This window comes from Carassius carassius, chromosome 7 (assembly GCF_963082965.1).
Source record: "Carassius carassius chromosome 7, fCarCar2.1, whole genome shotgun sequence".
NCBI classification, from domain to species: domain Eukaryota; kingdom Metazoa; phylum Chordata; class Actinopteri; order Cypriniformes; family Cyprinidae; genus Carassius; species Carassius carassius.
In genome coordinates, this window is record NC_081761.1 from 37967668 (window position 1) to 37991315 (window position 23648).

General features: G+C 39.0%; 1 protein-coding gene across 1 annotated transcript; it reads right to left on the bottom strand.

Annotated features, from left to right (window-relative positions):
* Positions 1-275: 275 nt before the first annotated feature.
* On the bottom strand, positions 276-21443 carry LOC132144289 (deoxynucleoside triphosphate triphosphohydrolase SAMHD1-like). The gene is made up of 14 exons (XM_059555068.1): positions 21371-21443; positions 18307-18467; positions 17965-18080; positions 17422-17493; positions 17204-17235; positions 16968-17111; positions 16787-16887; positions 16243-16351; positions 9675-9766; positions 9401-9513; positions 9075-9211; positions 8898-8990; positions 8723-8827; positions 276-541 (listed from the first exon to the last, which is right to left on the bottom strand). The coding sequence occupies exons 1-14, from the start codon at positions 21374-21376 to the stop codon at positions 377-379; spliced, it is 1446 nt and encodes a 481-aa protein (XP_059411051.1). The 5' UTR covers positions 21377-21443; the 3' UTR covers positions 276-376.
* Between the last annotated feature and the right edge of the window lie 2205 nt (positions 21444-23648).

Below are 23648 nucleotides of genomic sequence, written 5' to 3' on the forward strand. Positions count from 1 at the left end.
CAATTGAAATCGCATCATATGACCCCTAAAATATGAAAACCCAAGTTTTACTCTCTGTTAATAACTTCTTGCTGCTCCCTTTTGCAAATAAATATGCAACACAGATAAATTAAACCTTTTTTATTAATTCCACATTCATCAGTCCTACACAATCTTAAAACTCATAACTCAACACACGCACAAAAAACAACATGAACGTGTCTGCAACCAGAGTTAAAAAAAAAAAAATTAATTCAGATTAAATTATTGCATTATTCAATAACTATAAACCATTACCTTAAAACTGATTTTAACTGAACGTGCAGATGATTTCTTTGAGTAAATAATTTTTGTGTTACAGTAACAGAAAATATTTATATGTCAATTATTCAGCTGCCTATTTGACTCCAAAATTGGAGCCACACCACATCTGGAAGCACTTCTCTGCCTCCTCCAACTTCTTCTTCTCTTCCTTCTTATCTTCAGCTGCCTGATCATCAGATGGTTTGTAGTAAACTCTGACCATCTCTTCATTAAACCTATTTGGCAGGAAACTGGAGAGCTGAAAATAAGACAAGTAACACAATCAGTTTTCAAAAATATTTTATACAAAGTTCAAGTCTGTCTGCAATTATTTATTTGTTTATTCATTTACTTATTTTTTTTTTTGGGATGTTTCAATCCAAAGTTGTGAATATCGCAAAATGTTAATATTTCATAAAACAAAATCGCCACTTCCTTATAGATTGGTGCCTAACATCACAAATAAAAGACTAATTCACTGCAGAAGTAGAAGTCACTGTTTTTTTATAATTTTTTTTAAATAAATTAATTAAATAATGCTTTTTGGAGGTGGACGACTGCTGTTTAAGAACGCAGTCATTAAAACAGTTCTTGGAGGTCATTATACTGAATCACTTTTATAGTTTATGTATGTGTTCTTATTTATATATGTATATTTTTTTAAATGTGTGTTTTGTATGCATATATTTAGACTTTATCTTGCCATTTCCATCCAGCCTTATTTTTCCTTTTTTTTATGTGATATTTCAAAATGTGCATAAAAAACATGTGGATGGAAACATAGCTTATCACACTCATTTGGAAAAATACATAAAGGTGCAATAGGTGATTGTCTTCAGAATTTGTTTTTGCTATACATACAGACTGTTGGTCTGGGAACGCCCCCCGGAACACCCCGTACATCACGTGACAATCATGCCGAAGAGTTGCTGTGTCGCTTTCTCTACCGCCAATAAACGAACAAATTATGAATTGAAGTTCTACATCCTTCCTAATAAACATACAGAACCAGAAAGGACAAAATGGCTACAAGCAATAGGGCATGAGGATGCTCAAGGGAAGATGTGAAATCCCAAGACTAAGCATGTGTATGTGTACAGTCGGCATTTCATCACAGGTAGGCTACGTTAACATTGTGTTCATTATTAACGTTATCAAAACTGTGTAAGGTTGTGGCATGCATATATAATTACCCTTATCATTCTACCTTAAGCAAAACTATGTAGCCTAATGTCGAACCTTAACTACTCGCATGAAAACGCATCTGCTAAGAAACACTTATTCAATATTCATTTGTTTGTTTCAGAAAGTGGCATAAATATATAATTAGCCTTATCATTTTTACCTGGAGATTCAACCAGATAACAAAATATGTCTGGAAACGACATTTGGTTGGGTCATTGACCCAGTTTTTAATTAAATAAGGGCAATCATACGCTATTGCAGTTCATTTTGCAATGTATCATTGCTGGTCGGTAGGCGTCAATGACTCGCAATACGAAATTTTTGTCATTCAAAAACACACGATGTTCGCTGCGTTTTCCCCCACACCTACTCCAACCTCGCCACACCAGACCATGGCCCAAACTATGACTAGATGCCGACTGAATGTATGCTAGATGAAAGTCTCGTCACAACGCTCGGTCCGAGCATTTTGATTGGATTTCCTACCTGCCTGTCAACAAATGTATTTGCATACCTCTGTGCACCGGTACGCGCAGACACGATATATCATCAGCACGTTCACATACGATATGCAGATAGAGCGAGAATGGTGAGAAGGGTATAACTGCAGCCTGGAGATCTCCAAATAGGGGTGGGATTTCCAAAATGGGGTGGGAGCTCCAAAATAGGGCGTGGCTTCTTCCCATTGAGAGACAGGTGCATGACATGCATGCAAAATTTTTCCCCAAATCCACTTCAGTGCAAACTCCGCCCCACAACTGATTCTGAAGTTTTTATTGGTTGTGTCAGTTAAAGTGTTTCCTAAACTATGCAACAAAAAAATGCTAACCCCTAAACCTACCCCACACCTTACCTTAACCAGTGAAATTGACGGAATGGCAGGACTAGATTAAGAAAGTAAAAAACGCAATCTGCAATGTCACCTTGAACAGATTTTGGCAGTATTTACGACATTCCAGACATTGTTAGGATTGCCCTGCCTACAGTCGCAACACAGAAAAACATACAGGTGGGCTTCCATTGTACAGGCATATGGCCTTACAATTGTAACATTTTTCATGACTGTGACTTTGCACCTTCACAAGTCACAGATTGTCCTTATCCATCTGGGGCTCTTCAACAGAACTCCTCTCCATCTCACCTGCCACCCGGCTCCTCTCCAACTCGTCTGTTGCCCGGCTCCTCTCCAGCTCACCTGCCGCCTGGCTCCTCTCTATCTCACCTGCCACCTGGCTCCTCTCCTCCTTACCTGCTGCCTGGCTCCTCTCCAGCTCACCTGCCGTAGAGGTCTTCACAGTGCACCCGAGACCCATTGACCCGGGATCCATACGAGTTTGAGTCTATATTTTAAATGATCAGCCGGGTCTGGGTCCAGGTCCAGGTCCAGGTCCAGGTCCAGGTCCAGGTCCAGGTCCAGGTCCAGGTCCGAATCTATTACTTCAGGTCCCGGGTCTGTTCAACATTGTGTGTAATACCCGTGCAATCGGAATCATCGGACTAGGAGAACACCGACCGTTATTAGACACTGCTTGTGTTTTTTTTTTGTAACTTGCAACTTGTACAATTAGAAAAAAAAAGTGATCTCGCTCTCGCTTTCTCTCTCTCTGCCATTAGAAGCAGAACGCGCAGACTAAGAGTTAATGCAAGTGGAAGCTGATGTTTTTTTGTTTTTTTTTGCATTGCATATTTAGCATTTAAAATGTAATTTCTATTTTTTTAGGGCAAGGTTTCAACAACATTTATGTTGAATATAATTATGAACTCGCATGCAAATATAATTGAATGCATGTTGACTGCACAGAATGCACAGTTGCACACTTCAAGATGTTTTATGTTTGTTTAATTAAGTCAGATACCCATCATTAAATGGTTTGTTGCCATGCATGGTTTTGTGTGCAGTAGGGAATCAGATCATTTTTTAATATAGAAGTATATTTTATTTCTAATTATTATTTTATGTATTTCTTGGCAGTTATTATTTATATATGTAGGCTTCTACTATGTAGCTAAGTGTCATTTCTGTACTTGTACATTTCTGCAGCTGTTATTATGTTTATATGAAAATGAAAGGAAGCAGTGGAATTTAATATCCTATTTTGTTTTATTGTAAATGTACAGTGAGGAAAATTGCAGTAGCCATAGTCAGCTGACTGATGTTATCAAGCACGATGCTGTTTGCAGAATTATCGGATTTGCGTCGTGACGGATATCACACTCCCGAGTTGAACTCACAAAGTCTGAACTACGGAGGATGCACTTCCAAAATCAGCGTACTTTGTATTGAGAAACACGTGCAGACCTACGTCACCAGTCTATTTGCTTAATCTTCCCGGTACTTTACACCGCGGTGAAAACGCAGAAAGCAACAGGTCTGGGGGGAAAATAGTTCCTGGGGAAAAAAGTTCCTGGTACAAATGTTCCGGGTAATTTCGGTGGAAACGCGGCAATAGTAGTAAATAAAAGTTCAAATCTAAAAAAGCTTGCAGACTTGACACACTCATATTTAATATATTTCAAATCAGCAACAAAATCTGAGGTGAACTGTCACATAAATGTTTTATTTAATGCTCAAATTGTGCTAAAAAACACATTTTAGGTTTAATTCAGCTAGCGAGCATGTGCAGTCTCAAGCACGTGTCATGTTTCTATGGCAATCAGACCTTCTGCAGTGACTTCGACTGCCAAGCTGCACTTTACATTTCCTTCCATTTTCATAATAATATATATAAACCCTCTTGTAATCTTACAGTTTTAGTGGTCAGATTCAGACTCCATGCAGAGCACAGAGATGATAGCAAATAAATAACGTCAGCGGCCATGGCACTGAACGAGCAATCGCTTTTATAGTTCAAAAGAGCAAAGAGTCGAAGTTATCATGCGAGTTAACTTGAGTCAGAATGTACATGTGCTAAGTTGCATTTGTCATCCGTCACCATGACATCTAGTGGACGTTTGAAGATGAAATAATAAGTGGATTAAAGGGATGGTTCACTTTCAAATTAAATTTTGGTATGTTTTAGCTTACCTCAAGGGCATCCAAGATGTAGGTTTCTTTGTTTCCAAAGTATTTCCCATTTTGATATTTTTAAGGTCAAACCGTTCTTGTCTGTGACTCATATAATGGAGGTCTATGGTCACCACCTCAAAGAGCATGCACAGAGGAGTCCAAATTAAACAATTCCCCATCGTAAGTACACATTGATGACCTAAGACATGAAACGAGCGGTTTGTGTAAGAAAACGAACAGTATTTCAATAGTTTTTACCTCTTGTACACAACCACGTGCAAGTGATCTGAGGGCGCGAGTGCTTCCTGATGTGACGTGCACGTGTGCTCTGGCTTAGTCTGCGCAAGCGCGGAAAGTGCCGGATGTGATCTCTCGCGCGGGTTCAAGTCCAGCTTTTGAAATAATAGACGGGTCCGGGTTGGTTCGGTGTAGCACATTATGGTCTCTTTTGGGTTTGGGCATGAATTTTTGGACCCGTGAAGACCTCTAACCTGCCGCCTGGCTCCTCTCCTCTTTACCTGCCGCCCGGCTCCTCTCCAGCCACTCATGCTGTCCACCTGCACTCTGATGAGATGCTGAGCACCTCGGGGTCCATCATAGGTCAGTTGTTCAGTCCATAACTCATTAGGCCATTTCCAAAAGCAGGCCCAAGGAAAGAGACAGGTAGGGGTAAAAGAAGAGGCGCTTGGAAATTCTCACTGATACACCAGTGAAGCTGGCATTGGAAAAGGTGGAGCGTCGAAAAAGGGAAAAACATCAGAAAAAAATCTTTGGGAGGGACAAAAGCAAAAACAAGAAGGTAAAAAAAAACCTGCCGGGAAAAGGGTGAAGGCTGATAACTCCTCTTCAGAAGAGGAAGATTTCTGTGTTGTCTGCATGGAACCATTTAGAAATTCAAGATCCAAAGAAGTTTGGGTCAAGTGTGTTTTATGTAGCTTATGGGCCCACCAGGCACGCACTCCAGGCCTGACCAATTTCATTTGTCACCATTGTGACTCTAATTAACAATGGATTTAATTTGTTTGTTCTTGTCACCATTGTGACTAAAGAATGCCTTTCATTTGTTATTTTTGTCACCATAGTGACTGATAAAGAATGCATTTCATTTGTTTGTTCTTGTGACCATAGTGACTGATAAAGAATGCATTTCATTTGTTCATTCTTTGGAGTGGGGGTAAATATGTTCATGTTAATTTGCTCTTATTCACACACACACACACACACACACACACCGATATGAATGTGCACGTAGAGACATGCACACAAATGCACACGTATGCATGCACAAAAACGCACAATATGCTCTACACTCCCCATATTCACACATATTTTATTATTGCAGCCATTCATTAAAAATAAAACTGTTGTTGTGGTATATCACTTGGAGTACCCTTAGTTTTTGTGCATTTTGTCTACCTGTTACAACTTACCCCAGTGGTGGGGTAGGTTGTAACAGAGGACCACCTTGTGTCATCATCTCACAAAGTCTGTGATATAGTTGAAGAAATTTAAATTGTTGCCATTTGTAGTAGACAAATGTGGGTACTTTGTCTAAAGGTTTCAGACGTGTAGCTAAAACAAAGGTAGTTTTAGGTGTTGAAGAAAAAAGTGTTACAACCCTACCCTGTCTCCCCTACTTTTACTGTACTATAAAGTTTTCGTTCCTCCATTAAAGCACAATTTCCCGTGCAAACCAGTAAAATCATGTAACCTGACTTTTGCAAAATGGGTCGTGCTTGATTTATTGAAGTATATTTATTAATAAAAGAGTGAAAGAGAATTTAATCTGCTCCTCAGGAAGATATATGCGCTCAGAGACAGAACAGAACACGGACATGTAAAGTCATCTTTTAGCTCAAGGTGCGTGCCTAAACGGTCAAATACACGCAAACATTTTTCAAAATGCTGCGCTTTATGGTTATTCACGTATACCTTTGTCGGTCATGAAATAACTGAACATAAAGAGTTGAGTATATAGAATGAAAATATGCTTGTAACGGTAAACTGGATCTGTGCGGCTCTTAATGTGACAGCGGGCTATTTTCCTGCTGCGACAGTGTGCTTTATTATCAAACAACAAAAGACACATTCAAAATCACACACTGCTCTTGAGTGAAGGGTTTTTGTAGGTTTAAGAAACAAAAAAGTTCTTACAGTGAAAACTATGCTGTTTTATTTTACATTTGATTATTAATTTCTGTAGTAGCCTAGGCTGTAAACTGCTTGAGACTTGCATAAAAACAACAGAATAATAATAATAATAAACATTGAGAAACAGTTTGTTTCATTTGTATCTATTTATTCTACTGTATTTGCCCTTTGCTTTTTTATTACTGACAGTTTAATTATTTTCAATAATTTTGAATAAATCACTCATATAAATTTTTGTTCATATGACCCACTCATAACTGTGTTAAATAACCGTGATTACAATATTGACCAAATTAATCGTTATTATGATTTTTGCCATAATCGAGCAGCCCCACATTATATACACATATATTTCCCCCAGGGAAAGTGCCGCCACACATAGAGTGCAAGTCTATGGAAAACACTGTGATGTATTTGTAGCAGCAGAGGATTTCCCCTTTCCTGTTTCTGTTCGTCATTGCCCTTATATGGGAATGGGTGGATGAGGTAATCAGGGCCAGCGTATTTAAATGGTTAGACAAGAAGCCCTAGAATGTAGGCTTGGTCACACCCGCCCCTCTTCCGGTTTCACTATAGTCCAGGTAAGCGACGGAGGTTATGCACGGTTTCGTGTGGTTTTAAAGTGTTTAGACTGTTTTTATCTTTGAAGGATTGCTGTAACCGTTTCGTCTGCCTACCCTGGGAGTTGCGTCGAGCACTCATAGAAAGCTTTGAGGTATGACGGCGATCACAATCTGTTGTGATGTGGGTTGTATGGGGTTAGTCAAGTTTAATGGGGGTTATTGTGTGTTTTAGAGGAACATTTCGCGAGTGCATCCGGACATCGTGATGTGTGATCCGTGATGTGTGTGTGATTCTCGCGGGGTACGTATGATTTAGTAATGTTTTGTATTGACGATTGGAGTAGATCCTTGTCTGATTGTTATGTTTTGTTTTGCAGTCTTCCGCGTACCACGTGATTTCATTCAGGTCGTGCTGCTGTTTTTCTATGACTAGTTTATTCTTTTGTCCTTCGTGAATAATTATTTTGTTAGGTTTTTCATGACTTTAATAGTCGCTGTGTGTTTTTGATTTAATTTTATGGTTTGGGTTACTGCTATTTCTGTAATTGAGTTGGACTGATCAGTGTGATTTGGGCCGTAGTGCCGTGTGGTGCTATATTAGCGTCTATCTAACGATCATCCATCGAGTATTTTGGGGTCCTCACTGCAAATGAGGTTGGACCGATTATTTATCACCTGTGTACCACCTGATCTGATCAATCATCATAATTGTGATTGATGTGATTATCTTGTATGTGTATCTTCCCTACTAATCTTTTTTTTGTTTCTTTTTCTTTGTTTCGAGTCAAGGCTGAGTGTGCCGAGGGGGAGGCTAGTCACCTGGGTGAACACATTTGCTGTGAGGTTGGAGCACCAGGGTTTGAGCACCTCTTCATATGTAGTTTGCCGTGCACACATAAATGGTTGAGAGCACAATTGTTTACAGCTAGCTTGCCACCCCTAACGGGAGCTTAAGCCTTGCCGTTACATTCTATTTGTAGTAATAATTTTTCTTGTTTGTTTTATTTTGTGGGGACGGTACATACATTTTTGTTTGGTTTAATGTTATTCAGTGCTTGAAAATCAGCGATGTCTGGAGGAATGTTCTTTTAACATTTGATATATTGTGTATTGTTATAATAAACTTGCCAGTTATTTATATTACAAACAAATGGTGCTAGTGGGATATTTTTCCTTTTAAATAAAACCATTAATTCATTGGATGTAGCGACTCTGTCCTTTCTCTGCACCACCGAACCTGGGTCCTTTTTATATTTCCTTGGGTGCAATTCCCAGGGTGGCGTAGTCTGTGCTCTTTTGATTTAGTTATACCAAGAAAAATCATACCGCTCTCGTCACATATTGTTGTAATGTTTCTCTGGTCATCGGGTCTATGTGTGTGTTCATGCACTTAGGGGAAGTGGCTTTAGGCAGCGATTGCAGGGAGGGTGCGATGATGGATTTTAGTGCTATCAGGCTAAAGTTAGCATTTTCTGAAATCTCCTACTGCACCCTTAAAAATTCTGAAATAAAACAGTTAAAGTGTCACGAGTACCTGATAATCTTTAATGGGAGAGGCTTCGTTGGGTTTCCTCTTGCTGTAGAAAAAGACCTTTTCAATTGGGTTTTTGTCCTTCATTCCATGATCCAGATCAACCACCTGAGTAAGATAAAATAGCTAGTTTGTGAAGATATGAAGGCAGATGTGAAGTGTTTGGAACATAACTTACATAAACTGGTAAATCTTCAGCGTTTAGAGAAACAGTCAGGTCTGTAGGTCTGTACTTCTCTAATGCTGTCTTCCATGTTTTCATCAGCTCTCCCTGAATTTTCAGATTCGAGAGGGCTTGTCAGTTCTAGAGGGTTAATCAAACTGTAAGCCAGTGTGCTTTTCACTTCTGTCTAACCTTTGACATGCTGTTCTCAGTCAGTCGAGCTTCTCCAACAAACTTTGGCAGTTTTCTTCTGATGATCTTGTTCAAGATGTCTCTGGATTTCTTCAGATTATCAGAAGTGGAGGACGATATCTGCTCAAAAATCTCATCTGACAGAAGAACAGAAGAGTCATTATTATCATCAATAAAATTTGTTATTTCCTATATGGTATGTCCTGAGACACATTACCACAAGTCTTTAAATGAGGAAATGTGTTTATGTTGGTATAATAGGGCACATATTTACTTCTTTAATTTATAGATTTGTGTGTATATGTGTGTTTTGTGTTTTTGCTGACCTGTGAGTTTGCTGTAGTCCTCTGCAGTGTTTATGGCTTCAGAAATTTTCAGCATATCTTCAGGTTTTCCTTCATGAAGATCACGATCAGCTCGTACAAGTGCTTCTGCAAACCTAACACAGAAAAAAAAAACATCTGAGTTAGTGTTTCAAACATGTATAAGGTGCGGAATCAGTTACTAATTTGTGTAATATCCTGGAAAGGAAAAATTAGAAATGCAAGATTTTTAAATCAGAAGCACAGATATCACCACTGTCCAGATAGAGAAACTCACATGTCTTCAATGATGTTGCAGATCTTGTGCTGATAGGCCTGGCGATGGAGAGTGTATCGAGTGCGAAACATGTCATAAACATTATCAGCCTCCTGTTAGACACACAAACATCATAGTGTCAGAAATGTTTTTTGTCTATAAAAAAGAAAGTCAGTGGGCTCAAGGGTTATTCTGGAGCTCATTGACTCATGGCATGGACAAAAACAATAGAAACATGGTATCACAGGTTTAGAAAAGCAGGAGGATATGTAATTAACTTAAACATACTTTAATTTAAAGTCTTCATTTGAAAGTCATATTAGTATGTCTGACATGATATCTAACTATAACAAATTCTGTATATATTAATAGAGCTTCTGCTAGGGCTGAACAATTAATCCAATTTCTAATCGCAATTACAATTCCCTCAATGCTGCAGAGAAAAATAGTGGAGCAATATCAGAAAGGAGTTTCTTAGAGAAAAATGTCAAATAATGTAAAGTTATCATCATCTACAGTAAATAATATCATCCAAAGATTCAGAGAATTTGGAACAATCTCTGTGCGTAAGGGTCAAGGCCGGAAAACCATACTGGATGCCAGAGATCTTTGGGCCCTTCGACGGCACTGCATCACATACAGGAATGCTACTGTAATGGAAATCACAACAAGGGCTCAGGAATACTACCAGAAAACATTGTCGGTGAACAAAATCCACCGTGCCATTCGCCGTTGCCCGCTATAACTCTATAGGTCAAAAAAGAAGCCATATCTAAACATGATCCAGAAGCGCAGGCATTTTCTCTGGGCCTAGGCTCATTTCGTCAAGTTGGCCGCTGTCTCATCCTAGTTTTGTGTGTTTGTGTGTGTGTGTCTCGTTACGCTGATTGTTTGATGTGGGCATTATGCATCTTGATGTGGGCTGCATGTAATTTCCCCAGCCTATTTAATGCCTTGTCTTTCGTATGTTTGTTAGATCTTTGTTGGAGTTTCCCCATGTTGTTTCCTGTTTGAGTTTGTTGTGTCAAGCTGTACCTTTTCCAGTCTCATTGTGGATTCTACACCTGACTCAACACTCACCAATCCGGGGATTTCTTCACTGTCGTCACTCATCTCAACTGGATTGCGCATTGAAGTCCCTGTGCCACCACTCTCCTGCTGGCTGCAACAGGAAGACCTTTGCTGTTCTCTCAATAAAGAGTTATTTTACTTGTGACTTGCATCCGCTTATGTTTCACGTAACAGAACGATCTGACCATCATTATGGATGCAGCAAGTTCCGCTTCACTTCATCAACCACAGTATTGCTCGTATGGATCAGCAGCAGGAGAGTATCTCCACCACGGGGCATGCTCTGCAAGCGCTTATGACGCAGGTGTCCGAACTCCCAAAAGTTCCAACTCCTGAGTCATCCCACTGCGCCCCCCACACTACTGGAGCCGAGAAACCAACCTGAACCGTGCCTACCCGTTCATCAGAGCTATGCACTTTTCCCTACATCCCAGGACCCTTGAGAGAGAAGAGTCCATGGTGGCGTTTGTACTCACCCTTCTCACGGGTCAGGCGGTGCTATGGGGGACGGCGGTGTGGGAGAACAAGGACCCATGCTGCACCTCGTTCCAGGCACTCGCCACCGAGATAAAGAGGGTCCTCGAACGTGCGGTAGCAGGCAAGGACCCTGCCAGACTCATCGCGGATCTAAGACAAGGTGATCATATGGTAGCTGACTATTCCATCTAGTTCAGGACGTTGGCGGCAGAGTGCAGACGGAATGAAGAGGCGCAGTAGGATATGTTCTTGTATGGGCTGGTTGACCGTATCCAAAGGGAAATATACATCTTGGACCTCCCCCAGAGTCTCAACAGACTTGTCAACCTGGTGTTGCATGTAGATCCTTGTCTCAACCGCCTTGAGCGGTGCACTCATCCTAACCGCAGATCCGAGGCGCTGAAGGCCAATCAACCAGCGAGGGAGACATGGTTGGCCCCGTCGCCGATCCTGAGCCCATGGACGTAGGGAGATCCGGAAGACTTTGTCTATACTGTGGAGGAACGGGCCATTTCCTACATTCATGTCCAGTAAAAGAGCAGGCCCGATAGTATTGAATAGTCTACTATCGGGTGGGATCTCCGCCGAGAAGTTCTCACAATCCACTCTTCTTCCGGTAAGACTGAGATGGGCCAATCACACTCACACCTGCCAAGCTTTACTGGACTCCAGAGCCAAGGGTAATTTCATGGACACTCACTTCGCCCAGAAATTCCAACTCCCCATCACACCACTCACCAGACAGGTCTCTGTTAGTGCGCTCAATGGACAGAAACTACCCAGTATCTCCCTTACTACCTGTCCAATAACCCTTACCACGTCAGGCAACCACACTGACACCATCACGGTTTTCCTCATGGACTCCCCTCTGGCACCTATAGTTCTCGTTCACCCCTGGCTTACTCAACACAACCCCAGGGTGGATTGGCACCAGCACTTAAACTCAGAATGGAGCACTCAGTGTTGTGAGTCTTATCTTGTGTCTGCTTGTCCTTCTGTTTCTGTGTTTCAGGAGAAGGCAGTGGACTTATCAAAAGTGCCGTGGAGTTCCTGGATCTGAGGGAAGTGTTCAGTCCCGTGCTGCTTCTCTCCCTCCGCATCATCCCTATGACTGTGCTATATATTTATTGCCAGGTAAGTCTCCGTTTAAAGGCAAGCTTTACTCTCTTTCTGCTCCCGAGAGGGAGGCCATAGAGAAATATATTTCTGATTCTCTGGCAGCGGGGTTCTTCCGACCTTCATCTTCTCCAGCGGGGGCGGGGTTCTTTTTTGTGGGGAAGAAGGATGGTTCCTTGCGACCTTGTATTGATTAACTAGGACTGGACAACATCACGGTAAAGCATACCTAACCTTTGCCGTTGATGTCTTCAGCTTTCGAGGGGTTGCAGGGAGCATCCATTTTCATAAAATTGGATTTACGTAACGCTTATCATTTGGTTCACATTCGGAAGGGGGATGAATGGAAAACCACTTTTAACACCCCCAGAGGGCATTTTTAATATTTGGTTATGCCGTTCGGGCTTTCCAACTCCCCAGCAGTTTTCCAGGCACTCGTGAATGACGTGTTGAGAGACATGGTAGATCATTTCATATATGTCTACCTGGATGACATATTGATTTTTTCATCTTCTCTCCAGGAACACTTTCAGCATGTCAGACGAGTGCTTCAGAGGCTGCTAGAGATTTGTATTTTTGTCAAGGCGGAGAAATGCGATTTTCATGCACAGTCTGTTTCTTTTATAGGATACATCATCTCGTCTGAGGGAGTACATATGGATCCTGACATGGTTAAGGCTGTGGTAGATTGGCCAAGTCCAGATTCCCATAAGGCCCTAAAAAGTTTTCTGGGGTTTGCCAATTTTTATCTGAGTTTCATGCGCAATTTCAGCCAACTAGCAGCTCCTCTGACTGCCTTGACCTCCCCCAGAATGACGTTCAGGTGGTCTGATACAGATGAGGCTGTATTCGCTAAATTTAAGAGCCGCTTCATTTCAGCCCCCATTCTCATAGCCCCTGATCCTTCACGTCAGTTCATGGTGGAGGTCGATGCGTCAGAGGTATAGAAGGGGCAGTTCTATCTCAACGTTCTTCTACAGATGACAAGATGCATCCCTGTGCATTTTTTTCCCCATCGTTTATCACCCGCCAAATGTAATTATGATATTGGGAACAGAGAGTTGTTGGTAGTCAAATTAGTGTTGGAAGAATGCTGTCATTGGTTAGAAGGGTCGGGGGTACCTTTTATCATTTGGACGGATCATAAAAACCTGGAATATATCAGGTCTGCTAAAAGACTTAAGTGGCAGGCTCGGTGTGCACTTTTTTTCGGATGATTTGATTTTTCTCTTTCGTACCGCCCGGATTCCAAAAATGTCAAACCGATTCTTTGTCACATATTTTTGATCCTTCCGAACGCCCATCTACTCCCGAGTGTATTTTACCAGAACATTAGTGGTCTCCACTCTGACATGGGTGGTCGAATCGAGGGTCAGAACGGCCGAAGGGGTAACGCCTCCACCCAGTTGGCCACCGAATAGATTATTTGTGCCGGAGGGGTTAAGGTCTGACTTCATTCAGTGGCGGCCTTTTTTCCAATGTTGCGTGTCATCCAGGAGTTAATCGCACCAGTTTTTTGTCAAGCAACTATTCTGGTGGCCATTGATGGCTCATGACATTCATAATTTTGTTTTTGGCTTGGAAAATGGTTGTTTTGACCGTAGTGGACCGGTTCTCAAAGGCGGCTAATTTTATTCCCTTGCCCAAATTACCATCTGCCAAGGAGACAGCGGTAACTGTCGTAGATCCCGTCTTTCGGCTATATGCCCTCCCGATGGACATGGTTTCCGACAGAGGACCCCAATTTGTGTCCAAATTTTGGCAGGAGTTTTGTAAGTTATTGGGTGTAACTATCAGTCTATCTTTTCTGGGTTCCATCCCCAAAGCAATGGCCAAACCGAGAGAGCCAACCAAGATTTGGAGAGAGTGTTGCGCTGTTTGATATCCAAGAACCCTTCCTCCTGGAGTCAGCAACTCTCTATGGTTGAGTACGCTCATAACAGTGTAATCCACGGGCCTTTCTCTGTTTGAATGTAGCTTAGGTTACCAGCCACCTATTTTTTCCAGTCTGGAATTCGATGTCGGGTTCCTCTCTGCCCATGCCTTCATCCAGAGGTGCCGCCACACTTGGAGTAGAGCCTGTGAGACTCTTCTTCAGGTGGTGGAGCACACCAAGGTCCAGACCGATTACCACCGGTCAAAGCCTCCCGTATAAGTTGTGGGTCAAAAAGTGTGGCTTTCTACCAAAAACATTCTGCTCCGCTCCATATCTAACAAGTTAGCTCCAAAATGTATTGGCCTTTTTCCTGTCACCAAGATCATTAGTTTGGTGGCAGTCCAACTCAAACTTCTTCCAACGTACAGGAAGATTAATCTCGCCTTCCATGTATCAAAGATTAAACCCGTGTTTCATTCACACGGGGAACCAACATATTCGCTGAACCATATTCCGTACTCGAGATGGAGGGGACGTGGATTCAAATACTTGGTGGACTGGGAAGGTTACGGCCCGGAGGAGAGAAGTTGGGTACCTGCTAGGGACATCCTGGATCACTCCCTTATCGATGATTACAATGGACAGGTAGGATCGTCTGTGAACGCGTAGCCGTTCCTAAGGGGGAGGGTACTGTCAACTTTCATCTGCTTATCTTTCACGTAACATATTTAAAATGGACTGTGGCAAAGTGGAAAACTGTTCTGTGGTCAGACGAATCAAAAATGAAGTTATTTTTGGAATACTGGGACGCCATGTCATCCGGACTAAAGAGGACAATGACAAACCAACTTGTTATCAGCGCTCAGTTCAGAAGCCTGCATCTCTGATGGTATGGGGTTGCATGAGTGCGTGTAGCATGGGCAGCTTACACATCTGGAAAGGCACCAACAATGCTGAAAGGTATATCCAAGTTCTAGATCCACATATGCTCCCATACAGACATTGTCCCTCTCAGGGAAGACCTTGCATTTTCCAACATGACAATGTCAGACTACATACTGCATCGATTACAACATGATGGCTGCGTAGAAGAAGGATCCGGGAACTGAAATGGCCAGCCTGCAGTCCAGATCTTTCACCCATAGAAAAAATTTAGCACATCATAAAAAGGAAGATGCAACAAAGAAGACCTAAGACAGATGAGCAACTAGAAGCCTGTATTAGACAAGAATGGGACAACATTCCTATTCCTAAACTTGAGCAACTTGTCTTCTCGGTCCACAGACGTTTGCAGACTGTTATAAAAAGAAGAGGGGATGCCACACAGTGGTAAACATGGCCTTGTCCCAACTTTTTTGGAATATGTAGCTCTCATGTAATCCAAAATGAGCCAATATTTGGCATGATATTTCAAAATGTCTCACTTTCAATATTTTATATGTTATCTATATTCTATTGTGAATAAAATATAAATTTATGAGATTTGTAAATTATTCCATTCTGTTTTTACTCACAATTTCTACAGTGTCCCAACTTTTTTGGAATCAGGTTAGTACTTAATCTGCAATTAATCGGTCAAAGCGGCAATTAATCTTTCGAAGCCCACTTATGTTTTTCTGCATGCTTAAGATGCATTTTTTTCTTTCTACATGTTATCTTAAGGGCTTTTCCCATTATTTACCATTTAGTTTTAGTATAACATTAGAATACCACTATAATATATAATATTACAATATTTTTACTTGTTTATAATTTTAAGAAGAAACGAATCCGATGTATAGTTGACATTTGAGGCTTAATACTATAGAAATGCACTAAAAAATTCAGTTAGAGTGTTTTCATATTGTTTATTTTCATCTAAAATTATGGCATGCAGTTTCATCATTCAATGTAAATTGTGATAATTGTAATCAATAATCACAATTACTATTTCAAGGGAATAATCAACAAATATGATTTCTGTCATAATCGTGCAGCCCTACCGTCATATGCCATACACAGAGTGGGTGTGTTTGGTTTGAAATAATGTGTGATGATTGTATGAGGTACCTTGTCTCTGAAGCAGATGTGATTTCTTTCGTTCACTTCACAGACTCGAGCAAACTTCAGCAGACGCTGATGGTCAAAACTGTTTCGAATGCCCAGGTGATGACAGTCTCTGTCAAATAAATATTCAATATGAAAACACAGTGGATGCATAAATAATAGGATCATCTTTATCACAGCTTGTTTATGTTTTTGTCATTTCATGGGTGCCTATTAAATAACAAAAGGTTAAATAAAAACTTTAAATACGAAATAAAAAGATTTTACCTTGACCAATATTGACAAGACAATAAGACATGGTTGAAGTACAGCTGTGAATATATATACATTACTAAAATGATTACACCATAGAAGATATTTTCTCAGGTTTTTTTTAGGCTCTTAAAGTGAGTAATGGTTTTATATTTGTCTGGCATTTGTGACGTCACATCTCAGAATAATCACTAGTGATTCAGCCAATCAGTATTGCCATTTACCTGCAGATCCAGAGACATTAGTCACATGACATCAAAAGCCCTTGCATCTGTGCAAAATGTCTAATATTTACCGTGCAAAATAGTCCCATTTGTCCACATCGATGCCATTCTGTTTATTTGCCACAATCTCATACAGGAAGGATTTGTCTTCATCTCTGCCCTCGTATCTCCACTGAAAAGAAGAGCGGTTCAGACTTCATTCTACTGAACTGTCGATTTTATTAACACACCATAAACAATATCAGTCTGTACCTCTGAAGTTTTTGCCCCTTCGATTAACTCTTTAATGAAGGTGATGTCTCTATTATCCAGTCCATGTTCTTTCAACACGTCTTCATTCTCAGCCTTCAGACTCCTCACAATGTCATCGAACATCTGGACTGACATCTGCTCATGCTGCAGTAAATACAGAAACATAGATGGCATCATGAATACATGTAGTACACAACCAGTTGCTTTGGCTGCATGAGCAGTGTGTTTGCGCTTACCTTCCAGTTTTCAGGGATGTCATCATGCAGCCCTAAGAAAAAGAAGCAGCTCTCAGGTTGAAAGTCATATTTTACATTATATTTGATTTAAGTTTATTACAAACTTTTCCAGTAATATTTACAAGACATACATTTACAACAGTTCTACATGTCGAAATGTAAAAATTATTTGAGAGGAAACCTGTCCACAGATTCTTCTGATTAGATTAGCCACTTACCTCTTAATTTTTTTATTTTTTTGGCTTCTGGAATAACCAGACCATCAAATACATGAGAAAACGGACCATGACCTAAAAAAAGAAAGAGAAAAAGAAAATGCATGTTTTACAGTCTTATGTTTCTTTTTCTGTCTTATGTGTCTTTATGTCCATTTTGCACATGATCTCTAAAAGTAATCACCGTTTGAAACTTGCCGTATCTTCTTGTTTATCAAATGTATAGACTAAACAGGATTCTAGTTTTGGGCCACTAAACTCTGTGTCCATTTTGTTTCAAATATCACAAAACGATCAGTAATAACTATTACTGTACTTATTACTGTCCTGTGTAGCTAAGGTCAACATAAATCTCTGCTGAAGTTTACGAAGGTTTGGGTGAAATGGACACCATTACAAATACAAAAATAGTATTAAATTAAATATATTCTTAGTATTAATTAACTTTTGAACAACACTTTGGGAGAAAATAACAAAATGTTAAAAATAACAAGAGATGAAGATTCCAGTAGAAATAGTTCATAAATAAGTATTAGCACTACTCACCCAAGTCGTGACACAGACCAGCGATCTGAACACACAGGAAATCCTGTTTGGTAATTTTGAGCTCTGGCTGATTGTTGTGAAGAACTTTTACCAGACGTCCTGCTAAATGTGCCACACTAAAACACAAACACACACACACACACACACACACACACACCCCCGCGTGACTTTACCTTAACAAAATCGAAAGCACTGAATCTAACAAAAAGATTAATATTGTTTTTTTTTTTTTTTTGCTTGCATGTCATGTGACTGTTATTCATCACATGGAAGAGCATGCCTTACCTTTTTTATATTATTTAATTTTTTATTTTGAATATTTAATTATGAATTCAGTCTCACCCAAGTGAGTGTTCAAAGCGATTGTGAGAAGCACCCGGATACACTAGATATGTTCCTCCCAGCTGTTTGATGTGTCTGAGTCTCTGAAACTGAGGAGTGTCAATGATCTTCACCAGCAGTGGGTGCAGCTCCATGTGTCCATGAATGGGGTCATTGAAGATCTACAGGATTAAAAAAAAAAATAAAAAAATCCCTGGTTTATCTCACTAAAATTAATTTGTGACTCAATGTACGAAGTTCTGAGGATATTCCCTGTTAGCTGGGTTTATGAGTGAGTCATTTAATCATTCGCTCAACTGATTTCCAATGATTCATTGGCTGATCTGGTTCATTCAGAAACAGAAATCTGCTCTAGTCAGTTTTTTAATCCTGCTTCTACAACACATGTATTCCGCTTTTGAAATCGCTTTTGAATGACACCTTGCTGTTCAATTTTCACTTTCATATTTGCAATCATGCTCACTCTGCATAAAGGGAGCACATCTTACAAAATCAGATATTTGTCAATGAGTTTGTCAATGAGCTCAGGATCTGTTGAGCAGCAAATCCTTCAGCATGGTTTTGTCAGTCAACTCCTGTATGGAGCAGAGGGGAGGTTTTCAGTTTATAACTGTAGTGAACGTTTCCAAATTGAACTAAATGATTTTTATTTCTATTCTACGACATAAAACAGACTGCTTACGCCCCACTCGTGACTTTTTTTAATTGTTGTGTTTCTTTAAAAGATGGTTTATAGCAAGTTGCTAAATGGGACTGTGGGCGATGTCAGAGGCATGAATGTCATCACTCCAAACAGTTGATCAATTTACAGTGTTTTCCAGTAGTAGTATAATTTGTAATACAATTAATTGTAGTATAACTAATTTATTGTTTCCAGTATTTTATATTGTTGGTCGACAATGTTTTTTTTTTTGTAATGGAACACAAGTCTAAAGATGGAAGATGCTCGTTTTATCACTTTCCTACTGATGCGGAGAATCTGGCTTTGTAAGGTAAAATCATATTACGAATTTCCATGTAAACACCACATTTAATGGCTTAGTCATGGTGAAAGTAACTTTAGCTATGTATAGCGCTTAAAGCCACATAAAATGTAAATGTTTACGGCCACATGAAGATGTTAGAAAGCATAGATTGAGGATTTCCTACACAGCAAAAAATCCAGAGTGAAATTAACTCTGCTGGGAGTTCATGTGAGACAACACTCAAGAGTGTGAAAGTGTTAAAATAGGAGTGTTAAATTAACACTGAAGCTGAGTTAAAGTTAATGAGATAATTAAGTGATTAATTGATGAATGATTGACCATTATTGTCGAGACCTGATGTTAACATGCAGAATCAACAAAGACGAAAATCACTATTTTAATGGTGTCACCATTATAGTGGTCAGTGTTTGCTTTAGTTGGGCTCTTGACCCCTAAAACTTTAAAGTCAGATTTTAATTAGAGTGTGGTCTCACATGTACTCCCAGCAGAGTTAATTTCTCTCAGTTTATCAACATTTTGTGTAACTTTCCTAGCCTAACAAAGCTGAAATGTGGTACTTTATTCACTAAAATAAGTTTAATCTGACCATATCCAAAAACTCGCTCACTCTAGTTATGATTATTTCATTTATTCACTATACTGTTTATTATTAATGTATCATTTCAGTTTTAGTTTGGATCTAGTTTTGTATTTATTCAAATTTATATGAAAAGGTTCATGTAGTGTGAATTAAAATTCATATACAGAGTAAATCCTTTTCAGTGAACACATTAAAAATAAGTTAGAAAAAGTTTTGCGAAGCGTGGAGGTGGTGACGCTGAAGTCGAGCGCCCGTGGTGCTGTAGATCAATTGTAGCCTGAGTTTAGCTTTTAAATTCTGGTGCTTTTATTTAGGCTTCAAAATTCATCAAAGTTATATTACTTCGTGAAGATTATCTTGATGGACAAAACGTGTACGTTTCATGAACTATGGTTGAACACAGAGCTTATTTTTTTTAAATCCTATAGGCTTTTTGTCGAGGTAACAGCCGATCCACCTCCAGAGTGACATCATAGATCCCCCACTCTATTTACATTAAATACTAGCTTCACTGACAGTCTCAGTTTGCGCATGCATGATAAATCCAATACTGCACAGATGCATCAAACATCCAATACATATAGGATCTGATCCAGCTATGTCATCATGACAGGCTGCAGCCAGGACCCTTTGTTCTATTCTGCAAAAGAGGGCAGGGATCAGCAGCTCATTTGCATTTAAAGAGACAGGCACGAAAAAAAAGTTCTGTTTCTGCTTTCACTCAAAATAGGGATTTTTTGAAATGATAAATGATCTGTGGGGTATTTTTTTTCTATATATATATATATATATATATATAGTTTCTGAATGGAATTAACTGTCTCCAGAAAAGTTTCAATGGCATTTTCATTTTATCTGATGAAGTAGTGTTTATGAGCACTGCTTTGTTTATAGCTATCACCAGGAAAACCACATTATTTGTGACGTTCCAAAAGTGCTCCTGCTGGCAGAGGAATGTGCATTTTCATTAATCCCATCTGCAGTTTTTGTTCAGAAAAATTGATAATTTATATGATAATTTATACTTCTGACTCATCCCTTTCTTAAAAAATGATTTAAAGCCTCGATTGTGAAGTTGATCATTTAAGAATTTATTTTGCTTCTGTGAAAACCCATATCTCAACTGTAAATCAAATGATTTTTCTTGGTCTACAACATGAAAGTAAGCCATTATAACACATACATAAAAAATTTAGAAACATTGGACACTATTGGGTGTAACTTTTGGGCACCATTGTGCAGCACCAAGCATCACACAAAACACCTCAAGGTGGATCTAGGTAAATGTGTGCAAATGTATAGGGCCCCATAGATTTTGCCTGGTGCCCCCAAATCACTAAATATGCACACTGACATAATGTGATGACTTGGCATTTCAGTATAAAGATAACAAATAATTATCTACTAAATGAATACTGTTGACAACATAACTATAGACTGTTATGTTTCTGCATGGAAGTGAGAATAAAATGATACCATCGTCAGAATATTTTTTTACCTTCATTTGTTCTTTTGAGAAGTTTAAAGAGTATTTCTTCAGGATGTCCTGCAATTCATCCTTGATAATCTCCCATAACTGTTGCTTCTCAGGCTCTGGAAAGGAATGACATTTTAAATACTCAGTATAATATATATATATATATATATATATATATATATATATATATATATATATATATATATATATATATATATATATATATATATATATGTATGTATGTATGTATATGTATATATGCTGTATGCAATTGCTATGGCAAATCTCGGCTACCCTTACACAGTACATGTAGCACAGTTTATATATATATATATATAAATATATATATATATATATATATATAATATGTACAGGATAATACATTAATAATACCACTAACATTCACTAATATAATATAACACATATATAAAATTGTCCCATACAAAATTTAGGCTGAATTGATATTCAAGTAGTGTGACTAGTTTTAGGGGTTCGAGTAGATGATGTTCTGTTTATGTCCCTCTGACGTAGTTCCTGTGGGTGGATTTTCCTCTTGCAAAACAGTAGGCTGTCTTTCTACCTTGATAAATCTATCGGGTTTACTGTCTTTACAGAACAGGTTATGTGATGACAGGAGTTGAAAGACTGGATATAATGTGTTGCTTCATTTTTCAGTAATCTAATTCCTTGAAGCCTATTTTGAAAACAGAAAATTACTCTATACGCAAATGAACCTTACATTTACATCCACACACAACACATCTGTCTTCCCTTACCTTCACTTGCTTCATAGGACTTTTTTAGATCCTGGAGACTTTTCCTGTAATCGGAGAGAGTTTTCCTGGTTTGTTCAGATCGAGGCATCTTCTCTTTTATTTTATTCTTGTGGGTTGTTAGAAAACTCGAGTGAAGCAATAAAGGTCTGTTTATCTGCTTAGAGATTTCACAGCTCCAGCAGCTCAACTTACTCGCAGGAACACACGTTCAGGACAGTCGTGCCATTTTGAGGGTGTGTCTCAGACCAGCCTGGTTTCATTGTTTAGATGCAGGTATTAGTGTGTTCCTGTGACTCAGTGGTAGAGCATTGTGATATCAGTGCAAAAGGTTGTGGGTTCAATTCCCAGGGAACACATGTTAGGTAAAAATAATGTTAGCTTGAAGTCACTTTAAATAAAAATGTTTGCTAAATGCATAAATGTAAACAGCACGTGTGTGGAGGCATATATTGTGATTGTACAGAGACATTTACTAAACAAAACTGCACATCAGCCACACAATGCTTGATATTGTGTGCTCAACAAATAATAAAAAACAAACCAAATTCAGTATATCATAGGCTACAAAAATGCAAATCAATTTAATAATGGACTTCTCACTAGGTAATGTTTTGTGCTAATACATGAGATACATGTTCATTGTGAAGGTGTGTCTCTGACAACTGTTCAGTTTGTTCAATGCCATGAGACACATTAGGTGGACTACTGCTGAAAATACAATTATGAGCTGCCAGCTGAACATTATTTTCTATATAGTTATTTTATATTTATTTGTCCTACTGTGTTTGATTGGTTAGTCTGTTTAGCAAATATATGTTAATGTAATTCCAATATTAGATAATAAAGGCTAGGAATAATTTATTCTCCCAATGTTATTCCAGGCGTCTATGACTTCACTGTAAACCTGGATAAGTAGAATCTACTTTACAAAAAAAACAAGGTAACTCATTGCCTTAAAAGTTTTAAGTAATGAAGCATTAGTTGAATAAGTGAAGTGTAATACGTTCAATGTACTTAAGCCCATAATATAATGGAATAGAACATTTAAGTTGAACGTTTTAATAACCGTGTTATAGTAACTGAAGATACTTAGTTTAAACAATAATTTGCCACCCATTTATTTAACTCAGCTTGGAAGCATTACTTACTCCATTACCAATTCAACTAAATTGTATATTCTATCTGACCCAACTTAACTTTTAGTTCCTGAAACTCTGTTTCAAAATGTCTTTCAATTAATAGAGCTGTGTAAAATACATTCATACAACTGCAACATTAGACTGATCCATTTTTTTTATTTTTTTATTGAACATGCCTTTTTTTCAGCAATAAAAGAAACAAAGCCATGGCCTAATAAACTTCTAGATGTTTAGTTTCCTCAGTGATGGCATGAAAAAAAAAAAATTAGCTATTCGCTGACAAATGTCAACCAACACTAATGTAGTTTTAAATGAGGTTTCATCAATTGTGCATTAACATCAGTGACACAACAATAACATCCAGAAATCACGAACTTGACTCCG

Bases quoted from the DNA above. Each gene is read 5' to 3' on its own strand.
- LOC132144289 (XM_059555068.1), bottom strand. The intron at 17,236-17,421 runs GTAAGTGGCTAA...TCTTTTTCTTAG, and splicing joins AAAAATAAAAAAATTAAGAG to GGCTGCATGATGACATCCCT. The intron at 16,888-16,967 runs GTACAGACTGAT...TCTTCTTTTCAG, and splicing joins AAGGGGCAAAAACTTCAGAG to TGGAGATACGAGGGCAGAGA.